This window comes from Mycothermus thermophilus, assembly GCF_041956435.1.
Source record: "Mycothermus thermophilus strain CBS 625.91 unplaced genomic scaffold VTJ04scaffold_5, whole genome shotgun sequence".
In the NCBI taxonomy this organism is placed as follows: Eukaryota; Fungi; Ascomycota; class Sordariomycetes; order Sordariales; family Chaetomiaceae; genus Mycothermus; species Mycothermus thermophilus.
In genome coordinates this window covers 1,044,825-1,057,121 of record NW_027191431.1, presented here as the reverse complement: position 1 = coordinate 1,057,121, position 12,297 = coordinate 1,044,825, and the positions used below count along the sequence as shown (strand labels likewise).

The following is a 12,297-nucleotide window of genomic DNA, read 5'->3' as shown; positions in this document are numbered from 1 at the left end:
GACCTGCCATCAGCACCACTGTACACACAAAGTGGGTCTAGATGTGCGATGATGTGGTACAGCACAGCACCTGGCCGAAGCAACTGGCAATCTCCATTCAGACTTGAGATAAACATGTCAACTCTAACCGATATTTGAATCGGGTCTCCTTTACGTATCCAGGCAAACGGAACCAATCCCAACCCAGGTTCCCAAGAAATCTTCCCATCTACCCACTCACCCATCCAAGTCAACCCCCAGATCACAACGTCCAAGCATCTAGACCTCAGGTACTAACCTCCTCTAGCCTCGGTATGCCAGGGGCTCACGCCATCGTCCTGTAGAAACTTCTCCTCTTCCTCATCGGTAACGCAAACCTTCGGCTCTCCAACCAGCCTCAACCCCCTCCCTCCTTTCCTCGGTTAGCTAGTCCCGAGCAAATGGATGATGGGTGGATGGGCCCATCGGTTAGGTAGCAGGTAGTAAAGTCCGCAGACTCGCATATGCGTACATACTCCGTCCTTATGCCAGCATCGTCCACGAAGCTCCCAGGGATGTGATCCAAGAAGTCCAAGAAAATTCTGTGCATGAAAACCTGCACTCACCTCCCCTTCCTTCCCGCCCCCTCACGCACTCGAACGAAGCTTATGCACGTTTTCTCCTGGCCGCCTGCCTGCCTGCCTGACCCCCGCGCTTCGGGGTTCACTAAAAGGCATAACAATCATCCCAACATCAGTCCGTCGGTCACACGAGCAACTTACATGTTGAGCGTAGCTTCGGTCATTAGTCATGTTGGGGGGGGAAAACCGGTTTGTTCCCCCGTGAGCCAACATTCGGATCATGCAAGTTGGCTCCCACTCCGCTTCACAGACTACCTCCAGCGGTAGCTGGTATAGTATGGGCGCTAGTCTATCACATTGCATAAGTATGTACATTAACTACCGGCAGCGCCAACGGAGCTAGTCCCCAGTATTGGTCACGCAGTCCGTCCGGTACAGTACAGTCCGGTCTCTGTTGGTAGCCGGTGTTTAGCAACAACTGGACACTGAGGAACCAGGTCAAGAAACAAGCTCTCAAGGGTTGGCTTGAGAGCTTAGCCCAAGGACTAAAACCTTCATATCCCATTTTCCACATCCCATCCAACCCCGAATTCCCTTACCTGACAACCTCCTCTTTCTTTCCGCCCAGCCATTTCCCTCCTCCGCCGTCAAGTTCTCCTCCTCAATTTTCGGCGAAAATAGATTAGTCACTTAGGTACATAGGAAGTTCATGATCGTTAGCCACATAGCTCCCAGGACCAAGTGTTCATCTGCCGTCTTTCCTCATCCGTCTGTGCGCTGCGAAAGAAAATGTTAGAGGCATATTGTTGGCTGGCTATAGGGTTGGCTCTCTGTCCAGGACTGTTCTCCCCACCCCTGCATCGTCCTCAAGCAGGATCAACACAAGCACTTTGCTGCTCATCCTCTGGTCAGCTGATGACCACAGTTCCGTTTGAATTAGACCATCGGCTGGACCCTTATCCTCTTCCTATATGCCCTTCTCCCATCCCCGCTTCCTCAACTTTCTTCCATACCGTCATCAGCTCGTCCACATCCCTTTTTTTTTTTCCAAATTACCCCTCTTTTGACGTCCCAGGTTGGCACATGAAAAATAATGCCAGAAAGTACCTTGACAGAAGGAGCAGAGAATGAAGACACCATGCACCAGGGAAACCCTTGAAGACACAATAGGAAGAGACCAAGAACACCAAACATGTATGAAACAGCAGTCTGTCCAGTAATAACACCTCAGTCGCATTGCTGTCTTCTTGTCTGGTCTGGGTCCAGACTTTGTGGTCATCCGCATTATCATCCAAAATCGACGACGTCCTCCTTCGCAGAAGAAAAGGTCGTTCGTCCTGTTTCGTTCGTTCGCTTCGTCGACGGGGCCGTTGGACAGGTCGAGCACATATCATTTCCCTCTTCTCGTATTCCCATGTTTGTGTCCGCCACTGCGACAATATCCACGCACTGATTAACCCTGCGACGACTCCGTCTCTCATGCCGTGCTCCTTGCCATGACGTTGGATAGTAGTAATATGCCCTGGTTGGCACAGCCAGCCCTCTTGTTTTTGTCACCATGATTGAACCGTTTTACACACTCCCCCTCTTTTTACCGCCACCCCGCGGTGGGGTATTCCTCTCGTCCTGCTCCGGTTTATATTCCTCCGGTTGAAAATCGGGGTTGTTGAAGTGGGCAGTGTTAAAGTGCGAATTCTTGAAGGTAGAGGTCTGCAGGGTCTGCTCGCGGCGCCAGTTCTTGTCGGTAGCGTTGTTGCGCAGACACCACTCGCTAAACCGCACTGGGTGCAGCTGCTGGACAGAAGAGGCAGCTGGGGCAGCGGCGGGCATCGGCATCGGTGGGGGTGGAGGGGCAGCCTGGGTAAGCGGATCGACATAGGGGGTTTGCATCCACGGGGTGGTGGAAACGGGCGCCTGGTTGTACGCCAGCGGCGATGGTGTCGGATCGAGGATGCCGCTCAAAGGAGACGGCTGCATGCCGATGCTGCCAATTCCTGGTATCATTGACAGCGTTTGCATGTTGATAGCGCCAAAGCCTTGCATGGGGATCGGGGCGCTGCCGATCTGGAAGGGCTGGGTGAAGGTGTCGACACGGTGGACCTGGATGTTAACAGGTTCGGGCTCCGGGACGTACAAAATGTCATAGTGATCCGGACGGAACAGCAAGTAGATAACCGGGCCGAGCTCTGGAGGCTGCCGCGCGTTGGCTTCCTCGGGGAAACGGTACTTGTTCACCTCGCTGCCGGGACTCCTGTCAAGGTAGGCAATTTCGAGGACGAACCCGGCATCCTTCAAGAGAACGTTTGACAGAAGGACAATGCCAAGGTGGTCGATCTCAACGCCATGGCGATTGAGTACCCGATCGCAGTAGACGTCAACTCCCCCCTCCATCTCGAGAAAGGCGGCGTATTGATCCCGGTGTCCTTTGAGATACGCGGTGGCCAGCATCCGGAGGTGGTACATTATCGAGTTGGAGATGGAGGCGTCGTTGAAAGCTTCCTCGAGGACGGAAATGGCCTGCTCTGTGTGGCCAACAAGACCCGAGAGCTTGTCCAGGAGAGCGAAGGTCTCCTCGACAAAATCCACATACACATCGGATGGGAACCCGCCAACCTGCTCAATCAGGGTATTGAGGCCCAGCAAGCGTTGCTTCTCAGCATCCAAGGTGACTTGGTTGCCCATCTTGGCGAGTGTTTCGAAATAACCGAAAGCGATGGCTGCGCATGTTTAGCATCATCATGTTATTGTCGTCAATGCCTAGGGTGTGGCAGTCATCGAAGGCTTACCTCGCCAGCCACAGTTCCCATCTCCAAGAATTGGTCGGTAGTGAGAATAAGTTCGTGGCAGAGCCTACAAGTCACAGTTAACGGCGGGCCCAGTCGAGATTCACTTCACTAATTGAGGCTCTGCGCACCAGTGTCTTTTCCACGTAAACAGGGTCGGCCTTCGCATACTCGTCGGTGATGGCAGTGCTGAGCGTCTTCTTGCCAACTAGGGGTCCCTGTGGGGTGAAAATTTCAAGGGTGAGCAGGCGTTGCTTTACAGGTGAAACCGGAAAACGGGATACAAAGCTTGAGAAAGAAATTACCTCGGGCACCGGCTCATGTGTCTGGGCCGCCTCGTACTGTGCTTGGAGGTCGGCAGGATCCATTTTGAGCAGTCCGGATAATGGGGGTTGGTGGTGCGCGGTTGTGGCCGATGTGGGAGCGGTGGACGACGTTGCTGTGGTCGCTGTTGGTGGTGTTGCAGTTGTTGGTGTGTGGAAAGGATAGGGAGCGGAGACGGGCGGTGCGGGGCCGACGCCTGGACTACACGAATTGGGAGCGCCGCTGAAGAGAGGGGACCCGTATAAGAGGGCACTGGCCGCCGAATTGCCGCTCGCACCCGGTGCCGCAGAACGCCGATCGTAACTCAAGCCGAGCGGCGTCGGCTCGAAGTTGTAGTTGAGTCCCTGGGGGATTGCATACCCGGTCGAGACGTGTAGGTATGGTGTGGCCTGTGGTTGGAACATGCCGGACTGGGCGAGAGGGCGAGAGAGCAAGAGGAAGGCGAGAAGGACTGGTCAGTCAGGTAGTCGTTGTGAATCGTGAGGCAGGTCCAGTGTTAGTCGGCAGCGGCCAATGCCCAAGAAAACCTGGTGTCGGCGTCCACGTGGAATGTCGTTTCTGTTGCCCGGAGCATGAGTGCGTTGAAGGTTCGATCGGTGAGGAAAGTTTCGTTGCAGGACAAACTGCTGCCTTCGCTGGGACTCGACAGGTTATGGGGAAATAACTACCGGGCCCGGGCAGCTACTTAGGTAGATGGAGGGGAGAGCCGGGCATAAAACAAAAACAATGGATGGAACCTGGAACCTCCAGTGCACTCAGGTACGGGTAGAGCTGGATCGTCAGGAAGGACCAGGAACCAGCAGGTCGGCGGGACCCGAGACGAGTCCTTGTGTTTTTATCTGCAGCGCGATGGAAGGCCCTGTCCTGGACCCGTGGGACCCGTGGACCTGGGGACGGGACGGGAGTGCAAGAGTGGAGACAATCCAGGTTCTGCTTGGTTGAGGTGGCAGCACCAGGCTCCGTCTCGGCTGTACGCTGTCCCTAGCCGACTAAGGACCAAGGGACCACTTACCAGCAGAGTCGGCCCTGGGACGGAATTCGGGGCGAGTGAATGGCAAGGGTTGGGAGCGAAGGAAAGCGACCGTCACAGTCTACAGACACTGACTGACTTCATATGATGATGACCGAACAATCCAGGGCCGGCAAAGCAACCTTCAGGTATGTACATACGCAGGCCAGGGGGTGAAGGACAGCCTGAAAGTGGTAGACGAGGATGTGGCAGGGATTGGAGTCAGTAGAACTGAGTAAAAATAATGCAGCGAGGGAAGAGCAGGAGGGTCCATTCTTCGGGGTCAGCTGTGTGTGCAGGACGACGGCAATACTGTGTACATACAATACCTACGTTCCATCGTAGCAGGCCAATGTGAAGAGGTGTGAGAGGTCGGAGGTGGGTGTGTGTCTAAGTACGTACCTACGGTACGTGTACCTAGGTAAGGTAGGGTAGCTCCGGAAGATCCGTCAGAAGATACATCTCCTCCGTCTGAGTGCGACGCGGTGTGTGTCCTTGTACCCGTCCTCTCTGAGCGAGGGCCCTGAACAGACCCAACCCGCCAAACCCGTGCCTCGGAATGAGTGGGTGTCCGTCAACACCGCTCACTCGTGTACGCCGTAACTCTGTAATGAACGGCAGCGAGCAGCATGACATGGAAGTGGGACTCTGGCCACGGCCGTGGAGTGGGAGACGGTGGACCGTCTCGTGTAGCCAGAGTGCATCGTCGTGCTTTGTTGTGCGTTGGACTGGCGGGTTCACCTGGTGAATCCATCTCCCACAGCAAAGGCCCAAAACCCAAGTTCCATCTGCTCCCGCTGCATTGGAGGACGGCGGGCTTGCATGGATCAAACGCTTGGCAGGCCTTTGCTTCCTCTTGGTGGTGGTGAGGTGCCTCTGGGTCCTGGACCTGGGGGTGTAACTACCCATGCCAGGTGTCTGTTGGGTGCCGCCGCCGCCACCGTCGCCGACTCCATGGATGCGGTGGATGTTGGTGAAGCCGGTGTGGTATCTTGAGGATAGTGTATGCGCGTCAGTGCTTCATACACTACAAGGTGATCATTCGTGTGAAGGTTTTCCAGCGAGATTTTTGACTACCAAACAATATACTTGTTGTTTTTTTTTTCAAGACAATGAATACCTACACCTTGCGGTTGCTGGATCACTCTCTGCCGTTGCATGCATACATACATTCTCTCCATATTTTTTTACCCCCCTCTTTTGCTGCACTTCTCTCCTTTTCCCCTGCTGTTCTCCGCGATGTCCTGGCCCGTCAAATCACAACCCGGATCGCCAATCTTCAATCCAATGAAACCCTCATACACCAGGCACTGCGATTGACCACAAGAGATGGGCAGAGGGACGGTGGAGAACTACGGAGTAGCAACTGTTGAGAGATACGGGAGGGGACTGGCGGTCTGAGCCTGTGTGCGACAGGGTGCTGATACTCATACATCTATAGGTGTCTATGAACCCGAAAGTACGGAGAAGTATTTCGTGTGCAGCGTTCCTCGTTGGTGTCCATGCAATGCACGGTGGTGGAATGCCTCTCCTGTTGTCCGCAACAATTGAACAACTCTTCTGTGTGTTTGAAAAATGTGGCCTGTGTGGTTTGTCACCACCATCTTCAGCAGGAAGATAGACAGCCCCTGGTCTTGTCACCCAAGTCCAGGCCCTCTGATTGCTCCCCTGATCCCGGCCGTGGCGCACTGACGCTGTGAGCAATTGGGCGAACGGCGGATGGATGGGCATGCTGCAGAGGATGGCAGATGAATGTTGGATGAGAGGAGACGCTCCACATCAGACCGACAACCGAAGAGCCCTGGCCGGGCATCTGGAGCCAGCATCCATCGGATGGACCCACAGACGGGACGGGAAATCCCAAGTTCTCCACTCTTTTTTGCAGGCAGGCCGGGCTCCGCAATCCCGTTTCCCTTCCATCAAGCACTTGGCTTGTGGAACCTCTTCTCTGCTCCGTTCCCGTGTCAAATCAAGTGAACACTCCACCAATCCAATGCCTCTCGTCGACCTTCCTTTCGATACGGAGTACAACCCTCCATCTCTGACACACTTCCCATCAGCAAGACCTCCGTTTTCCAGACCAGACTCTCTCCGCCCCGTCTGTGCTTCCAGGTTGCATCACAGGTCCGGCAGAGCCCGGAGCCCGGCGCACATACACGCCCGCCTCGATCTCATTCTGGTCTAATATGGGCACTAACTGGCGTAGGAGGACTCATGTGGTTGGAAAAAGGGCTTCAAGGAGCACTTAACATGGTATGTATGTACATCCCTACCTACGGAGTACACTACGGATAACTACTACCCTCCTCCTCCGACAACGCCTACGAGGGCATTGTCCACCAGTTCTCAACATTACTAGTTTTATGGATTGGTTTGCCCACTGTCTAGCAGCTCACCGGCTCAAAGGAATCAACCCAGAAAAACCATTCAGCATCCACGAATCTCATGCAGGTCCCGCCATTTTGTGGTTTGCCTGCCTTGATCCATCACCCACAACTTCCGTCTGTCTGCGGCCTTCCGCCACAGACCGATGTGGCATCTCTGGCGCCGGAGTTTGGAGGAACGCCACCAGAGAACTGTCGTCCCAGAGCTGCGCTAGCGTTGTGCGCCTGGCCCACCCCCGTCCTCCATTTTCTGGGGGGAGGGAAGGGTGCGAGAGCGATTGGCCAGCGAACAACGGGCTTCTCGTGGCATGGTTCCCTTGTCTCTCGGGCCTCAACTCTGCAAGCCACCACTCTTCCCGGTTCCGTTGACACGGCCGCCACCGCCCCAACTAGCCTCTGCCCCGGCATCCTCCGTCTTTGCATCGGCAAGGGTTTGTTCTGAGCATTGTGGCATGCGACACAACGCCAGGCTCTGCAGGCGAATATTGCGCTCTTCCACAGCCAAGTTTCAGTTCTAGCATCTTGGTCAGTTGCCCTCAAGGAATCCCTCATTAAGCACTAGCAACCATGTAGTTATATCTACTAGGTATTCCGAAGTTGAGAGTGAGCTTTGAGGCTCGCCTGGTCGGAGAGTAATCCACCGCCGGACCCAGGTTTGAATCATGCCCACAAAACCCTGCTCCGGCAGTTGTGTCCAGTCGGCGACCTTCAGTTCCAGTCCCCTGCCATGCGTTCTGCTTTGCCGTGGCCAGGCTAGTCCTCTGAGCAAGACGCTAGCCTCCTCATATCCGTCGCCACATGCATACGGATACGGAGGGCTTTAACCTCACTCATGTGCTGTTGCACCCAGCAGTGACCTCCGGAACGTGCCGAGCCTGCGAACTAACCTGGTCGCAGCCGATATTGCTTTTGTACATACACTAGCATTTGGTTGTTCTGTGGTGAGAAGCTCTCAGACCCAGCGTCTGACTGATGGCCTACCCTCCATCACCACTTATCAACATGAGACAAACCACCACGCCAACTACCGCGCGATCAGTTGAATGGCTCCAGCATCCCTCGCCCGCGGCAACCCGCCCTGGTGACACTGCTCTCTCCACCATCTCGGCGACCTCATCGTCACATCAGTCCCCACGGGCCCGGACTATAAGAGCTCACCTATGGCCAGCCTTCCGACAATGCTACGGAGTATGTACACTGTGGCCGGTACATACATTGTGCTCCTACTTACAAGGGCTATGGGCGTTCAAACGTCCCAAGTCCGATGTTAACGGCGAGCATTGGCTAGTTCTATGCTCTCCTCATGACCATGGATGTGCCTCCGAAGCTACTACAGGTACATTTAGCAGACCACATCGCATGATGGCTTGCCCCCTTCCCTGGCAGGGTAGGTTTCGTGTTCGCATTATTACTATGCTTGCGAGCATCTCAGGGCGTATCTGGGCAAAAACACAAAAACGAGAACAACATACACCTAAATACATCGTGTGACCGTTGGCCTCTCGGTGTGATGCCGAAGAGGCGGAGACCGAACGGGCGACCTGCCGATCTGGCCTGTTCTCAGAGGCCGACGCACCGGCCGAGCCAAGACCTTCATTGGCCATCCACGGGATCGCTTTCATCAAGACACTTCGGTTCTCATGGCATGAGAAATGGCACAAGAGAAGGAGGAATATGCTATAAACAAAACGTCTTTGCTGCCGGGGAGCGATGCCAAGATAGACAATGTTCACAACATATCGATTCTATGGTCGAAGGGTAGACGGGTTTCTCAATTTCGGTAGCAGACCATTGCAAGCCAGTTCATACGCAGTAGAGAGGCTGGCATATTATGGCCATGGGTCATTTAGCTAACTTGACTCAAGCCACGGCACACATGTTTGGTTCCGTTCATGGTGCCGTGTTGGTTGTTTGGTTCCGATGTTTCTCCGTGGCCGAGTCTAGGGTTCAGGACGGAGCAATAAGTGATTTGTTAAGGTGGCCAGCGGACTTATATAGACCTGGTCGCATCCAGGCTGAACTTTGTATCATGGGGCCCATCCCTGGTGGTAAAAGGCGGAGGAAGCCGTTTGGACCTTGCCCAGGTAATCCAGCCCTGTAGGATAGAGGACGACCAACCATTCACTGTTACAATCCCCATGCGCGCTGCTCGTCGGACATGTGTGATTGACTGTTTCAACAGCATTGACCGCCTATGGGCTCTGCGTATGTATACGACTGTTGCATAGATGCCACCTTGAGTGGTGTTCGTTGGAGACTTCCCCGCCCTGACCCGGTCATCATAAGTCATGGAACATCCCGATCGTAAAACTGGAGGGGAACAAACAACCCGGTACCTTGTTGGGTAGATCAGATCGGTTTCTCACAACCGTTTTGTGATCGGATGGGCCCCCTTGCGAAACTGCACTGTCGGCGGAACTTGACAAGCAGCAAGTGGACATCCACCGATGCAGAAACGGTCAACACAACGTCCCCTATCTTTGACCCTTTCCCCTTTTCACCTCCTCCACCTCGGTGAAGGATGCCAGCTGCATGACATGCGTGCAGGACCAGGGTTGTAAGGGTTTGGACCCCGACATACTCAACGACGTGTATACCGTGTTCGGTCGTCCAGTTTGTAGCTCGTATGGCTCGTATGGGAGGCCGGGGATTTGCCGAAGACGAGCAAAAGCGCTAGGAGGGGCGGCATGATTGAAGACATGGTTGAAGAACCATGCTCAAAGCCTGGTTCATATGAAGTGGTGATGAAGGATCTGCATGGCTGTTGTACATGCCGAGGGACCTCCTACCTAGGTATCGCCATCTGCAACTGCAGGCCACCTTGGGGAGGATGTTGACGGGAAACGGGAATATGTTTACACCACTTTTTTTCTCCCACGAGAGCTGTGATGTTTGGTCTCGGTATTATCCGGAGCCCACAGGGACAAGGGTGAGAAAACAACATACTATAAGTAATCACGAGCGCACCATACCTATCACTTACTCCATTTGAACAAGGGGAACGCCATGGGATTTTCAGGGTGGTAGTTTCAGCAAGTAGCCGTGTGCTGAACGGCATCTTTTGACAACCTCTCGAGGTGACATGGTCAGTTCACAAATGTTCCCTCATTCATGAGGGGTAGGTACGCATCTCCTTTGGCGTAGGTCAGGTGTTCCGTATTTTGCTGAAATACCTGAGTCAGTACAAACCTGGAAGTCTCGCTCATGGGGTTTTGCAGAGATTTCCTTTTTTTTTTTTTTGGTTGTGCGGGACGAAGCACTGCGACCACAAAGCCGAGAACGCGAGAGTGTGCCTGCCAAATTGATGTCCCAGGGCATGAAACTCGATGCCACCGTGCGCGCCATGCCCCTTCCCTCCCGCCCGCTCCTTCCCCGGATTTTCAGGGTTCCCCTTGCTCACTCGAAGGTGGAAATGCCGAGATCCAATCTCACAAGTGAACACCCGGCGGAGTTTCATCAAGGTGGACCTGGAGCTCTGGATTCTTCAATCACCGGGTGCATCTCCCACCTCATCTCTTCGCCAAACATTCAGGTTTTCGGTCCCCATAGGTACCCCACATCCTCCTCATCCCGTCCCCGGGTCTCCGAACAGCGGGGAAAGCTGCACTATCGCGGCTTCATGTTGCGCGTGTGCCTCCATACCCTGTGGAAGATGAGGATACATACACCCACAGATAGCCGCCTTGCCGCTTGTCGAGCTTGCTTCTAGCTCGCCTGTCGTCGCGCCTTCGCGGCCGGAGTTTACATCTTCTGCAGGACCCGGTCTTCGCTAAGGCCCCGGAAGAAGTCTTTGCATTCCCGTGCCGCCACATATCACCACCCGGTTCTTATCACGACAACTACCGTGCCTCTCGTTTCCGTCGATCACTCCTAGAGCACCCAGTTTGTGTGGCCGACATGAGGGCTGCTCTTGGCATATGGAGTTGTGCATCCGTAGTAGAGTTAAGGCGTCCAGGGCATTTTGCGTCGCATCCTGCTCACGCTGGGCAAGCGTTCTGCCTCACCAGGCTTCGCGCTCAACTCCAGCCTGTCGAAAGTCATACAGCCTATGCCTTGTTCGTTGTCATGCACAAGACTGACGCTGTTGCCTTCAACCTTTGAGTTTAGGAGTGCGAAACACAACAGCATTGAAGATCGACGTTTTCCAAACTGGAATCTGCATGTTTCGGCCCTGCGGACGGCTCGCATCGAGCATCGACAGCCGTCCAGCCACCCTTCCGGTCAATACATCCTCAAGGGATAACCCATGGCTCAGAAACGCCATGCCGCCGTCCGCCGTGGACACTAACGATGGCGGATGCCGATTGGGACTGTCAAGCCGCATTGCGACGGTGTTCCGGGTGGCAGACGGGTGGTCGCTTGTGCCATCCTTCCTGGCCGACCGGGGGTGCAAGCTTCCGGCCTCTACGCGAGGACACCGCGGCGCGACCAGTGCGGTTGGAAGTCATCGATTCATCTTGAGCATCAAGAGCATGGACCCGTTGTTCGGTGCCTCCATCCTTGACTGAGTAAACACCCGCATGCGGTTGGCAGCTAAACAACTCAACTTGACCCGAGCCACCTCCCACTGCAACAGAGCCGAAAAGTTTCCATCCCACAAACGACAAGTCACCAACAACTGTGCAACCATCTTCCTCACGAACCTTCATGCTTCTCCTGCTCCTCCCCTAACCGCACAGCCGCTCCCAGCTGCGCGTTCCCGCCCTCCTTGGCCGAGCGCCCGAGCTAACCCTGCGTAACACCCAAGCCTGGCCAACCCTTGATCACCAGTCTTTGGTTTTCCCCTCAGACCCCTCCATGTCCCCTGCCGATGCCGCTCCCGAAATGTGGTTATGTCGACAAAAAGGCAATGGGAAAAATGACCTATCTCACCACTACAGCTGCGTGTTTCCGCTCAGCAGCCGCCTCCTTACATGCCAGTCCCAGCTTCGTGTTCCGTTAGCTCAGGAAAGCAGTTGGGAACGCACTTCTCGTTCAGGTGACAACTACGGAAGGATATGCTCTCAAATTTGATTTGGGGTTGGTAACCTAAATCTTGAAGCCCTCGTGTCCTCTGTACAACGTGGATACTTGAAGCTCGCCTACCTTTGCTGATCAAACGCTCCCCTTGTGGGACACAAGACTGTTTAAGATGGTGTCGTACACCCTGGATGCTGCAGGAAAAAAAAAAGAGAGACTCACCACCGCAGCGGTTGATCACCATCTCACCGTTGGCCCCATGTGTCTGACATGCTCCTTTCGACCCCAGTTACAGAGCT

At 54.5% G+C, this 12,297-nt stretch overlaps 3 protein-coding genes across 3 annotated transcripts; 2 read left to right on the top strand and 1 right to left on the bottom strand.

The window, feature by feature from the left end:
• Positions 1-876: 876 nt before the first annotated feature.
• VTJ04DRAFT_7423 (uncharacterized protein) lies at positions 877-1,474 on the top strand (the record flags this gene model as incomplete). The annotated part of the gene is made up of 2 exons (XM_069365749.1): positions 877-904; positions 1,275-1,474. The coding sequence occupies 2 exons, from the start codon at positions 877-879 to the stop codon at positions 1,472-1,474; spliced, it is 228 nt and encodes a 75-aa protein (XP_069216752.1).
• Positions 1,475-2,111: 637 nt separating this feature from the next.
• VTJ04DRAFT_7422 (uncharacterized protein) lies at positions 2,112-4,050 on the bottom strand (the record flags this gene model as incomplete). Its single annotated transcript, XM_069365748.1, has 4 exons — positions 2,112-3,256; positions 3,326-3,389; positions 3,454-3,540; positions 3,628-4,050. 4 exons carry the CDS (start codon positions 4,048-4,050, stop codon positions 2,112-2,114), a joined length of 1,719 nt encoding a protein of 572 aa, XP_069216751.1.
• Positions 4,051-11,301: 7,251 nt separating this feature from the next.
• Positions 11,302-11,547, top strand: VTJ04DRAFT_7421 (uncharacterized protein; the record flags this gene model as incomplete). Its single annotated transcript, XM_069365747.1, has 1 exon — positions 11,302-11,547. The coding sequence occupies one exon, from the start codon at positions 11,302-11,304 to the stop codon at positions 11,545-11,547; it is 246 nt and encodes an 81-aa protein (XP_069216750.1).
• Between the last annotated feature and the right edge of the window lie 750 nt (positions 11,548-12,297).